Genomic DNA, 13,673 nt, shown 5'->3' with positions numbered 1-13,673 from the left:
TGGAAAAGTATAGGTAGACAATAACATTGCTAAACAATGTGAACAATGGGGTTAAAAAAGTAAATTAATCCTAAATTTAATTAATGGCATGAGTAATTAATTTCTAATAATAACCATATTTCAAATTTTAAAAAAGTAGGATTTGCATATTGTGCAGTTACATGTTTCATCACCTTTAACAGCACGTGCTTTGTTGGTGAATTGAGGTTCTGCAACTAGCCGTTGATCTTCTCTTACTCTTGCTGGACTTTTCCCGCCCTGGACTGCAGCCATCGCCGCACAGCTGCAACCGATGCCGCCTCCCTCTATGCCAACGTCTGAGCAGTCCGCCATGCGTTGAAAATTTTTTTCCCACAACCCACAAACCCGCGCACCATGCCGCCCCCCGCAACCCACCGCGTCCACCGTCACCGCTTCTTCGTCTCCAATTGAACCGCTTGAATACAACGACTGTCGTTTCATACATACGTGACCTCTCACAGCCACTTCAATGGAGTCCAATGTGGTTGAACCGGTTTGTCATGCCCCAGCTTCCTTCACCGACGACAATACCACGCATTCAAATGACAACCTTCTCAATTCTTGCAATGTGGAAGGTGAAAAGTCTAACAAGGTAAGAAATGTATATTGGTGCATTGGGACGTATGTTTATTTTTATATAAATGAGATGGTTATTTGAAGCTCAACATTCTTTAACCATGACGATATTCATTCACAAAATTTTTTTACGGTGTTCTGGTCCGTCAATAATAGACTCGCTTTTTGACTTTTCAAAGCATAGAAGAAAACTCGCTTTTAGGTTGTGTAGGTATACTTCAGATGTAGTGGATCTATGCATGCTCTATATAAATAATTAATATAAGACTAACTAGTTAGGTGGGACTTTTTATGAGTAGATGTCTCATTGTTATGATTTCTTTTCATTCATGTATAGTAATAAATTTTTGATGATATTTTTAGAAAAAGTATTCATAAAATCTTTTTAGTTGATATTTATTTAATAGTACGGTATCTAATTAGTTTGTTTGTTTGTGTTTGTGTATAGTTGATTGTAGACCATAAAATGTACGGATATTACTGAGTTTGGAAGTGATGACATGGATCTTGTTGATGAGGTTTGGACTCTAGTTTATTGTTATTTTTTCTTGAACCGCATGTTTGAATCGACCATTAATCCTTATGTTCATCGAATGATGTCTATTTTGAACTGATTTGCAATTACTGAATCACAGTTACCTTGCCGAAGATGAAATACCAAGAGTTGGGATGCGGTTTGAGCATTTGAAGCTGGCCCAGGATTTTTATGCAAGCTACGCAAAGAAAGTCAGTTTTGTAAGTAAGATACGGAACACAAATTTTGACAGGATGACAAAGGGGCCGATTAACCAATCTATTTATTGTAATCGAGAGGGCTTCCGTGGGTCTCGTGTCAAAGCACTGACATGGAAGAACACAATTGCAGTCATGGGGTGCAAAGCAAGGATATATGCAAAGTTTGTTACGGAGAAGCAAAATTGGGTCTTGTTGAAGGTTGATTTGAGGCACTCGCACCCATGTTCAACTAAAAAGGCAGTGCACTACCACGAGAATAGTGAGTTGACCAAGCATGCGAAATGCGTGATTGAGATTAATGATGGGCAGACATTCGATCCAACAAGACATTTCTATCATTGGCTAATGAGGTTGGTAGGCCGTCGAACCAGGGCTTCTCAGAGAAAGATGCCAGAAATTACATCTCATAAATACTCCGATCCACTAATGTCAACGCAGATGTCAAATAGATGCTGAATTATTTCATGCGCATGAAGGAAACAAATCTGAACTTCTTCTACGCAGTGAATGTGGACGACGATTATAAGTTTAGGAGTGAAGTTTGGGTGGATGCAAGGTGCAAGGCGTCTTCTGAATACTATGGAGACTTGGTGTCATTTGATACCACATACAACACGAACCGGTAAAATTTATTTACGTTGACGTTCTTTACTTTTTATTTGTTATTTTGTATTAGCTGGATGTTCCTAAATGTGGTTGTTTTCCCTTTAGGCATAGATTACCGTTTGCGTCTTTTGTCGGTGTAAACCACCATGGTAAGTCTACTTTGCTAGGCTGTGCTCTATTAGGCAGCAAGGAGATCCCAAGTTTCGAGTGGGTGTTCACGCAATGGTTGAAGTGCATGGGAACTGCACCGCAGGGCATCATCATAGACCAGTGCAGGTCCATATTTGGTGCAATTAGGAAGGTCTTACCCAATACACGCCACCATTGGTGCATCTGCATATAACGAAAAAGATATCGTATAAGCTCGGAGGTTATGCTAGGTTTAGAAGGTTGAATGCTGAGCTGAATCACATTATATGGAACTCTCGGTCGGTTTAAGGTTTTGATGATGGTTGGGCAGAATTCATTGAGTTCAACCTACATCACAACACATGGCTATCAGGTTCATGTCTTTTAAGTTAAATCATGTATCGTAATTGCTTAGATATTGTAATGTTCTTGTATTTTGTTCTGAAAATCTGTTCCTTATGCGGGGTTCTGTTTTTGGTGTTTTGTTTTGTGTAAACCTGTTTGAGGACCGATGCTTGTGGGTGCCGATCTTTTTCGAGGGTCAATTTTAGGCTACTATGAGGAGTATGCAAAGGAGTGAGAGTATGCACACATTCTTTAGTGGATTCTTACATTGCAAGGCTAGCTTGGTTCAGTTCATCCACGAGTTTGACAATGTGCTTGGAAACAAGGAGTAGAAGAAACTGGAGGATGATGCTGCAGACTCGAGAGGAGTAATCCCATGTGAAACTAGCTCAGCCATTGAAAGACAATTTCAACAAGAGTACACCAATAACATGTTCAGGGATGTCCAAATGGAGTTTGGCAAGAAGGCTGATTGTAATATTCGTGCCGTTTATGAACAGGGTGACTTGCCCTATGTAAAAATGGAAGAGGAAATACTAGCCTATGAGAAGACCTGATATGTTACGCACAACATCCATTTTGACCATTCGACTCACAAGGTTTGATGTGAGTGCAACTTGTTCGAGAGTACAGGTATACTGTGTTGCCACTGTCTTGTAGTGTTTTCCTCTTACAAAGTGAATAAAGTGCCTTCCTACTATGTTCTCCCTTGTTGGAGCAAGAACATAAAGCGCAAGCACACCTACATTAAGAGTAGTCACAAAGTGAGACGTTCGTATTAGAGCCACAACTTATTCAGAGGGTTGTGTGCACACTTCTACAGCGTTGCGTAGGAATTTGTGAATGGTGACGATGAAGCAGACATGTTGCATGCTGCTCTGAATGATGCACACACTAGCATCGCCACAGAGACTTCCTCCATGGTGGGCACAGAGGACATTCAAGGTCCATCAAAGGTAACCACAAAGGGTCGGCCAAAAGTTAAAGGCTCGGATATGAGTTGGAAAAATCGATCAAGAAATCCATGCAGAGAAAGCAGAAGAGTTCAGACCAGGTAGGTATCGTAATTAATTTAAAGTTTCACTTTTAGTACATAGTTGATTATGTCGATAATGACTTGTTTTTGTTTGAGTTTGTTTATTTCAGGATAATCGTGTAGAATCTTGTAGAAATGTAGATTTGGATGCTCCCGCTCGGTAGATTGTTCCGCAAGGAGTTGGTGGATTCATGTCCCTGTTAAACTCTTTTGGCAATACCCAGACTATTTTGGATACAGAATTTGCAATGTTATATTAGAGGTCCTTTTTGTTTGGTGTTCCAACAATATGTATGTTTGATGGTTATTTTGTAGTTCGAGTTGTTGATGGTCAAATGTCTATGAAACTGGTATTTTGTGACTTTGGATTCTTGCTATGTGCACGTGGCCAGCGTGTTTCTATTTTTTATGTGGTTTGACTAGTTGTAGGCTAATGTTGAATGAATTCATGTTGTGTTCAATTTGTTGGAAGAATACATTAGTGATTACTTTTTTCTTTACGAAATTACTTGTTACATAATTCGGATGTTCAACGGATTAGGGTTGTAGATGGTTATTTTGTTCCTGTATTGGATGGTTATTCATGTTGACTAGTTTGACTTGACTACATTTAACAATTGCTGAAGACGCCTGGATATTCAACTCTGTATATGTGCAGATGGTTACCCTAATATTAGCTTTTGTAATTGTTTGATTGCTTTTAGTTTAACTAGTTACCATTTGAGTGACTCTAAATGTTCATTTCACTAGGTACCCGGATGGTTATTTCTATTGGTACCAAGATGATTATTTGTAATAGTCTTAGTGTAGTGTGTATGATTAGTTACAAGTACTTTAGACTGGATGTTCGATTCAATAGGGTAGCGGATGTTTATTTCTCTTGGTACTTGGATGATTATTTGTAGCAGTCTTGGTGTAGCATGTGTGTTTAGTTACATGTAGTTAAGGCTGTATGTTTGATTCAATAGGCTAGCGAATGGTTATTTTTATTAGTACCTAGATGGTTATTTGTAATAGTCTTGGTGTGGTGTGTATAATTAGTTACAAGTAGTTTAGGTTGGATGTTCAATTCAATAGGTTAGCAGATGGTTATTTCTATTGGTACCCAGAGGGTTATTTGTAATAGTCTTGGTGTAGTGTGTCAGATTAGTTACAAGTAGTATAGGCTGGATGTTCGATTCAATAGGCTAGCAGATGGTTATTTCTATTAGTTGTGATTCATTAGGCATGCAGATGGATACTCTTACCTTTACATGTGTCATTTTTTACTATTAGCTTTTACGCATCGCTAATATCATGGAACAGAATCAGAGGAGTTTGAAAACTAATACACCATATAACTGTTATTCACTATGAAAATTTATTCTATCTGTTATAACAAAACTCCACCGCTAAAACACGTAAATAATGCCAAAAACGTATTTGTGGTATTAAAACTAAGTACATCTATTGCTTTCTCCCTTTCCGGTTCTTCTTTACAGGTAATCTTCTGACCCGTTTCATTAATGTCCTTGTGCTTGGTGCTGTGAATGGTGATTTAACCTCCTTTTTCTTGTTTCTTAGATGGTTATGGCGTACACGTTCATCATTTTATTCCAACAAAGTTTGCACCTGATCAATTGATTCATTGTGTGCTCCCATGACAATATCCACCATGAGCTCCACTCTCATTGATCGAAGCATATCTTGCATGGTGTTTTCATTGTGAGTGCAATGTTCGAAGTGTCAAAGTAATATGAAATACAAATAACAAATTAAAAACAAAGTGACCGGTTAACTTACATCGTCCCATTCATCTAGTTTACAATCTTCAGTCCATGTCTCTATGAATTTAATGGCATAGATGCCACAATCCCAACTACATAATGAAGTAAGAATGGTGCTATCAAGATGATATCAATGTTACAGCAATTGCGAATGGATACATTTGTTGGGTGTGCTCTACTTACCAGTTTGGTTGCATAGAGAGTTTGGCATATGCATAACTTGGGCCATTTGTACTGCGATCGTATGTCGGGATGACCACTTTAGCCATGTCTTCAATTAGTCGTCCCTATAAAATACTCAGTGATATTTCGTCAATTTTTATTTTTTGTTATTGATGTATCCATAAACAACGCATATGGAGATTAGTGGGTGTTTTAGCTTACCCCATATGCATCTAATTTCCTCTGTTGATCGTCGGGTGCCTCATCATGCAGACTATCGATTACCAACACCCTTTTCCTTGTCACCTCAAACGCATACAGCCACCAATATCCTTGCAAACACATTGGAATAAATCACTGTAACAAGAACTCACAAATAACATGTTTAACTATTAACTGCATGGTGTAACATGCATGACAAGCAGATTATACCCTTCACAAGTGAAACAAACGTCCCCATTCATGGTGAATTGAACAAATAAATCCTTTTCCAAAATTATAGGACTAAAATGGTGAATTGAATAAACAAATCCCTTGCCACTTACTACACGTTATCATAAGACTAGAATTACAAACCTAACTAACCACCCCAAAAGCTCGACACACACAGCAGCATAACACTAAAATGGGTAAACACTAATTATGGACGCCTTTTCAGATAAGCAAAGCAACTAATATTGTGCAGTGCTAACAAAATCAACTATCAATCACAACAAAAAAATCAACCAATCACATAATCAACCACTAGAACAAACAGGCAAACAACTAAACACCAGGTGAAATAATCATCCGGATAAGTAAGCAGTCCTGGTCGAACATCCACAATCAAAAGTTACCATACTAACAACGTAAATGCGTGGATTATTAGCATACTACAATTTTATTTGTGATTAAAACCACAAAAAATAATACCAACCAAATTCCAGAACCATATACACATAATTTTTGATGATATTATAATTAGGCTTCCATAGTATTCATAACCAAAACCAAACATCCCTAATGGATAGAATTTCAAAGTAAATCACATGAAACACAAATACATAAACTAAAAATGCTAAAAAATGGTCACTAAACTCAAACATATTTCGTACTGTTGGCTTTAATCCAAGCATCCATGCACCATGTAATATTACCATCCATGTTCTAAGGAAAAAAAATTGGAACTCAACAACGGTATAACAACAGTAGCGAGCAATATAAGTAACCAGGCAAACAACCAAAAATCAGGTATAATAATCTTCTTGCAAAGGAAGCAGTCAAAATTGAATATCCAAGGTCAAAAGCTAACAAAATAACCAAGTAATCATGTGCAGAAAAAACATATTACACTTTCAACTGTGATTAAAAATCTAACAAACAACCCTAACCTAGTTCGAAAACCGTATATACAGATAGGTGTTGTTGCATTATAATTTGGCTTGCAGATTATTCTAAAACTAAAACAAATGAAACCACTTAAACCATATTTTTACAAAATCAAACACACCTAACGGGTAAATTGAATGGTAATTCACATGTGACAGACAGGTAGGTGAACTAATGGAAGCAAAAAATTGGTCACCAGACTCAAACAAATTTCACATTCTTGTAAAAAATTTCAACCATCCATGCACATAGTGAAATAACCATCTGTTTTACAATACATAAACAACTCATATTGCAACAAATTTAAAAAACGTGCTTCAAACCAATTGATGACTTACTAATACCCGGGGACAGAACAAACCTGAATTCAGTCAACTATTAAAAAACAAGACGAAAAAAAGAGGCTATTCAACAATATTAACCTGCCATCATGTCCATCAACACTCCCGAAAGTTAAACAGATTCAGCAATGCGCACAACCAGCAAAACCGTTCAAAACAACCATCACCAAAAGAATTTAATGAACATCTAATTAGTAAAAAAATAGTTAGCCTTTGACTGACCTTTGATGGATGCGACCAGGCACATAGAACGATGGCGTCAGGGTTGATAGAGGAAGACGACAGGCGGTGCAAACAAGACCAAGCCGTCAACTGCGAGTGTGGGCCGATAGTGGACGACACGGGGGTGCGGCTGTACGACGACCAGGGGCTCGTACACGATGTCAGACGCTTGACGGTTACATGAGGGAGGCGCTCTGGGCGCTCTGGATGACGGTAGCAGCGGAGAGATAAGATGGATGGAAGCTGGTGGCGAGAAGCTATTTGGTTCCGACGGCTGTTCACGTTGTAGCAAGCTTGGTAGGGATTAGTAATGGAGCGCCGACGGTGAGGGCTCTCCTCGGTGACTGCACTTTCAGTTTCGGGGTAGGAAACTTGTTTACTGCTAGGTCAAAAAGGGGGTGGATGATTAGGATGGTAAAAATTAGGATGGTTAAAATTAGGATTGGGGAGAAATTAGGGGTGTAGTGTGTTTTTAGTTGAATTGGACCAATTTTAGGACCCGTTGTTCATGTTGTTCAAGAAAGGCATTGTTTACTTAGCATACTTTGGTATGAATGTTTGGCTAAAACATGATTACTTCACACTTTATCGGTATTTTAGTAGGCTAATGTTGATTTAAGATGTTAGTAAGCTATAAAGTTTGACATGATTACATCAATTTAGCGTGTCCGAAGCTTATGTTGAAGATAAACGCTTTTTATTTTTAATATTGGAGAAGAAGGTGTTTTTTTTTTGTATTATGGAGATGAGGGCTGTTTACAAAATTGTGGAAGTAAAGTAAAAAAAATCAGAGGCTCAGATTTGAAAACCAAAAATCTAAAGGTCAGATTTGAAATCCAAAAATCTGAGGGTCACATTTCACAAATCTGAGAGTCAGATTTGTGTTTATAAATTTTTTATTTTCTTTTTGAATCACAAATTTAAGGATTAGATTTGTGTATTTGTCAAATTTTATTATCAAATCGCACCTTCCAATTTTTTATTTCAACATTAAAAAAATACTCAACTTATCCTGAATAACACAATATATTTTTCAATTTAAAAAAAATTAATGATAAAGCGTGTAGGAATAATTCAATAATATGGATGCTAAGTTGAGTGGAACATTTGTCAAAAAAATCTTAATCAAATAGATGCATATTGTATTTTTACATATTTAGTTAAAAATGTCAATATATTTTATAGTGATATTTTATTTTGTTATAGTTTAAATATTATTATTGTTAATTTAAATAGTATTGTTATTATTATTGTTAATTTAAATATTATTATTATTTTTCATCACTTATATTTACTGTTAGTATTATTATAATTATTGTTGTTGTTGTTGTTGTTGTTGTTGTTGTTGTTGTTGTTGTTGTTGTTGTTGTCCATTGCCTACGCCAGGTGAGAAATAGCGAACTTTGCGAGCGCCGAAAATTGTTGTGTGTTTCTATTTCGCTAGCGCAAATATATAAAGGTGAAAAACAATGTTCTGAAAACCGGTTCGAACCGGCCGGTCGAACCGGTCGAACCGTGAACCGGACACTAAAGCGGTTCGGATAATAAGAAAAATCGCAGGATTTGAAAACCGGCGTTGAACTGACGAACCGGCCGGTTACCGGTGGGTCGAACCGAACCGGGACCCGGCCGGTTTTTTAGCCTTGTAGCAAAACGGCTGCGTTTTGCATTTTGGAACCCTAATTCCCTTTTCAGTTTTTCCCTTCGCACTTTCCTTTCGTCCAGCAACACTCCAGCGTCCTGAAGCAAGGGTCAGAGAGAGTGAGACTGTGAGAGACAGAGAGAACGCCTTCAGCACCATCGCGCCTTCACCTCCGTCACGCCGTCAGCACCATCGCGCCGTCAGCTCCGTGGCGCCGTTGGGTCCATCGCGCCGTCAGATACCTCGCGCAGTCAGCACCGTCGCGCCCTCTGCTCCATCGCGCACTCAGCTCCGTCGCGCCCTCAGCCACTTCGACCAGTCACCTCCGTCGAGCTCTGCCTCTGAGAGAAAGCAGTAGAGTTCGGTTGAAGCGTTGAAGCGTTGAAGCGGTGAAGTCCTTCGAGCTCTGAGAGAAAGCAATAGATTTCCTCATCTCCAGGTAATTTTTAATTTAGTTATGAACATGATTTTGTGATGAAATCTGATACTGATTCTGATGAACTGAACTCTGAGTCTCTGAAACTGTTATGAATACATTTTTGTAGTTTTTGCATGATTTAGACAGGCTTAATGTTTATTCGATCTGTTCTCTGCTCTTATATCCTATCCCCTTTGGGCTGAGAAGAATGAGAAGAGTTAGCAATTAGCTTGACTTTACTGCTTTGTAGAGCCTTGTAGCTGATGCTATGGCATACTCAGTCATACTTCCTGACTCTTAATGTGAGTTTCTGCTGAAGGCTATGCTTTGCACTGCATCTGTAGTGAGTGCCCTAATAAATTTTTGTACTCTCCTTCAGTAGCTAATTAATCTGGACAATTAATCTTGAGTGGGACATAGCTTGATGATTCAAATTATCCATGAATTGAAAGAAATTGGCTTGTTGCAAATAATAGAAAACCTTTGTGCTTCCAGAAACAAAGAGGGATTTGGACAGAGCAATATGCACATGTAACTTATTACCAGAAAATTTCTTAAAGTCTTTTAATTCTTTAATTTTAATTCTCTCTTGAACAGTTCATTATTGGTGATGGCAATAACATGTATGATTTGATTGATTTCACTTATGTTGGAAATGTGGCTCATTCCCATTTATGTGCTGACCGAGCTCTAGCTTCAGAGGGGGAAGTTTCAAAAAAAGCTGCAGGAGAGGTACCTTTGAATGATTCTCTCATTACATTTTTTGGTATATAAATATTTGTTTAATTATGTAAATGAAGATTAAACATGGACATCTTAGAAGGCGGTGATGATGATCCTGCTCTATTGTAGATGGGTTGTTAGTTATTCACAGGTGTACATTCTTTAGAAAGATATACAACAAAAAATCTTATTCCACTTGGTAGGGTTGATGATTGATGACAAACTTGGATCATTTTGATGCTGCTATGTTATGTTTGATTGGTTGTTTTGTTTTTTGACTTTTGAATTTGTATTTGAATGAGATTATAACATTCTGGTTTATGTAGTACTTTTAATTTGAATGATATTTTAAAGTTTAGATTAGACTATAATTATATTTTCATGTGTTTATTTATATTTTATTTATTATTTTATTATAAAACGGTTTTTTCGGTTCAACCACAGTCGAACCGGTTGAACCTATGAACCAGTGAACCAGTAGCTAGAGCGGTTCGATGACCGGTTCGGTTTTCAGAACCTTGGTGAAAAATATTAAGTTTTGTTTTTGAATTATAAAAATAAATTCTAAATTTTTTAAATTAAATTCAAATACATTTAGGTATAATATTTATATTTTTAAATAAAATAAGATTATATAAAATTTATTTTTACATAAATTTCACTAACTTTTAATTTTGTCTTTTGTCGATTGATATGTTATTTTAGGTTTTTTTTTCAAACAGTATTTTGTTTTTAGTTTATCTTGACATCAATTTTTTTATTTTGCATGGAAGGAATGTTGCACAGACTAAGAAAAGTTCCAATTCAGTATTATTTCATTCGGATATATCTTCATGCTCGGGTTGTGGTATAGAAACGTCAATGCAGATGTGGTCAGTGCAGGTGTGAAGAGTAGTCGGCGATAGAATTTACCATCAATGACTGGCTTAACGCCAAAAGCAACCTCTGTATTGTAGGAGGGCAGGTAGCAAATTTTGGGCAAGTTTCATCTTTTGTGTAAATGGTGTGATGTGTCCTTCAAGAATAGGATAAAGATTACAAATGTAAGAGAGGAGTTATGTAAGGCAACACTGGCAAACCAATTTTCAATGTACCCGATCTCGTCGATAGTGGGAATGAAATCCCGCTTTTCATGTAGGAAGAGGTAATAAAATGAAGTTTTTTTAAAGGTTGTTAGTTTTTGGAGTTCGCATGGGGAAGGAAACTACGCTTGAAATGGTTGTTTTGAAAGCGTTGGGTTGCGAAAAGAGTTTTTTGCTTTTGTTTTGTATTTTTATTTTAACAAAATAAATTTTGTTTTTAACTTTTCACATTCTAAAAAAATATAATTATTTTAGAAAAAGAAGACTGATTTCTAGATATTGAACAAATACTACAAATATGTTTGATTGGTTTATTTTTAAAATGTATTTCAAGTATTTTATAATCACAAAATATATTTTTATGAAAAAATTACTCTAAAAGACCGTTAGGAAGATTTAATTATTAATAAGGACTTTTAATACTAAAATTATTAAGAATGACTAAATCTTTTTATAATATTTAAGAAGACCAAATCTTTTTATAAAGAGACAAATATATCTTTAATTATTTTCTCATTTATTTTTTATAATCATTAACAATCGAGTCTATTTCTGAAGTTCAAGTTTAAGACACCGAAAATTTTTGTGATTTTAAACTAAAATTATGTATATGCATCAGAAAAAAAAACTAATAATTTTACTTATATCGATAATAATTATGTACAAGATTTAAAACAAAAAAATTTGAATTAAACTTTATTTAGGAAGTTGAATTTTTCTGATAATTTCAATCAATATCAATAAATATTTTTAAAATTATTTTATTTATCTTAAAATTTAAATAGTCAACTCTCCTAAAAATGAGATTTTTGATAGTTAAAAAAGAAAAATGAATTAAAGTTGGATAACTAAAAGTCGATTTCTTATAATTTTTCTATTATTTAATAGATGGATAACATTTTTTCTTATCTCAATTAACTTTTGAAGAAGAAAAATAAAGAATTTACTTATATTTAGAAAATTAAGCTTCAGTATAGTAATTAACTAATTGACCAATTTTAAAAAGAATATTATCACTAGTTATTTTTTTTTTTATTTTTAGTTTTGATACTAAATTAAATTTAATATGATATATATAACTGCATGTTAAATCTTACAAAATAACCTTTTTAAACATCATTCTAAAAAAAGTAATTTACAATGTAATGTGGGAACAAAGACAATATAATAATGGAACAAATATTTATTTCGTCTTTTGTCTTTCTATGATTATTGTTTTTAGATATTTCTTTGATGTTAATGTTGACAATTGTTGAGATAAGGATGTGGATAACCACGTGGGCTAACATTCTCAATATTGAAGGAACCTCTCTCCAAGACAATCAAAATAAATGAAGTTTGAAAATCAAATCTTGTTACATGTATAAATAAGAGAAGCTACGGTTGAAGTAATACGCATCAATAAAACAATCTTCTCTTCTTTTACTATAGAAATATTTTCTCTCTCTTTTATCTCTCTTTAGTTTTAAACTACATTATCTATAATATTAGTAAATATAAAGATTGCTTATATTATAGTGAGATAAGAGTATATTTATATTTCTCTATTATATATTTATTATAGTTTCCTTATTTATTTTACAACACGTTATCAGCACGAGACTCTGATCAAATTTTTAGGAAGACTCAGGTAACAAATTTTCATTATGTCGAAACTCTTTCATCTTGAATATAATGCTTTTGATATATCTGAAAATAATTATTTATCATGGATACTAGATGTTAAAATCCATCTTGATTCAATGGATCTTGAAAATACCATTAAGGCTGAAAATAATACATCCCAGAAGGATATAGCCAAAGCTATAATTTTCTTTCGTCGTCATCTTGACGTATGATTGAAAATTGAATATCCCACATTAAAAGATTCTGCAGATCTGTGGAAAGACCTTGAAGAAAGGTACAATCATCAAAAGACGGTGATATCTCCTCAAGACCGATATGTTAGAGAAAACTTTATCGACCTTCCATGCCTCGAATGTGCTCCTGCAGTAGCAATCGAGAAAAAAGATTAAAAAATTTTGTTTGAGCTAATTTCTTGCTTTCTTGTCGCAACAATGAGTTACTGTTAAGAAATTATGAAGCGCGCCCAGCTGGCGCCGCCCCATTTTCTGAAGCAAATGCGGCAAATTATAACCCCAGAAGAGGTAAATGGTAAGATTTTGATAACAAGAAAAGTTATGGAAGGAAAAGAAATTATGTTCATAAGAAAGGATCTCACCAGAAGTGGGATAAAGAAAGAAACAATGGGCAAAGTAAATCAATTGAGGATAAATACTTCCGTTGTGGTGGAAATGACCATTGTTCACGTACCTGTCGTACCCCAAGGCACCTAGTTGATCTTTATCAAGTATCCTTGAAAAAGGATGACAAAGGAAAGGAAACAAATTTTGTTTCAAATGATGAAAATTCCACCACTCATTATGATGTATCTAATTTCTTTAAGAATTCTGAAAGAAATATTGGCTATTTGATCAATGATGGAATAGTTTGATATATGT

The 13,673-nt window shown here is 35.3% G+C and overlaps 1 protein-coding gene across 1 annotated transcript; it reads left to right on the top strand.

Annotated features, from left to right (window-relative positions):
- The first annotated feature begins 490 nt into the window (after nt 1-490).
- Nucleotides 491-3,612, top strand: LOC107620271 (protein FAR1-RELATED SEQUENCE 6-like). Its single transcript, XM_088489557.1, has 7 exons — nt 491-613; nt 1,056-1,113; nt 1,217-1,686; nt 1,809-1,954; nt 2,044-2,239; nt 3,246-3,368; nt 3,559-3,612. Exons 1-7 carry the CDS (start codon nt 491-493, stop codon nt 3,610-3,612), a joined length of 1,170 nt encoding a protein of 389 aa, XP_088345683.1.
- Nucleotides 3,613-13,673: the final 10,061 nt, after the last annotated feature.

Source organism: Arachis ipaensis, chromosome B10 (assembly GCF_059453495.1).
Source record: "Arachis ipaensis isolate K30076 ecotype BB chromosome B10, ASM5945349v1, whole genome shotgun sequence".
Taxonomy (NCBI): Eukaryota; Viridiplantae; Streptophyta; class Magnoliopsida; order Fabales; family Fabaceae; genus Arachis; species Arachis ipaensis.
Note: the sequence above shows the minus strand (reverse complement) of the source record. Positions and strands in the feature narration are given on the sequence as shown.

Excerpts from the sequence above, each read along its gene's own strand:
- LOC107620271 (XM_088489557.1), top strand. The coding sequence starts at position 491 with ATGGAGTCCAATGTGGTTGAACCGGTTTGTCATGCCCCAGCTTCCTTC. Across the intron at positions 1,114-1,216 it reads TGACATGGATCTTGTTGATG|AATTACTGAATCACAGTTAC; the intron begins AGGTTTGGACTC and ends GAACTGATTTGC. Across the intron at positions 3,369-3,558 it reads ACATTCAAGGTCCATCAAAG|GATAATCGTGTAGAATCTTG; the intron begins GTAACCACAAAG and ends TGTTTATTTCAG.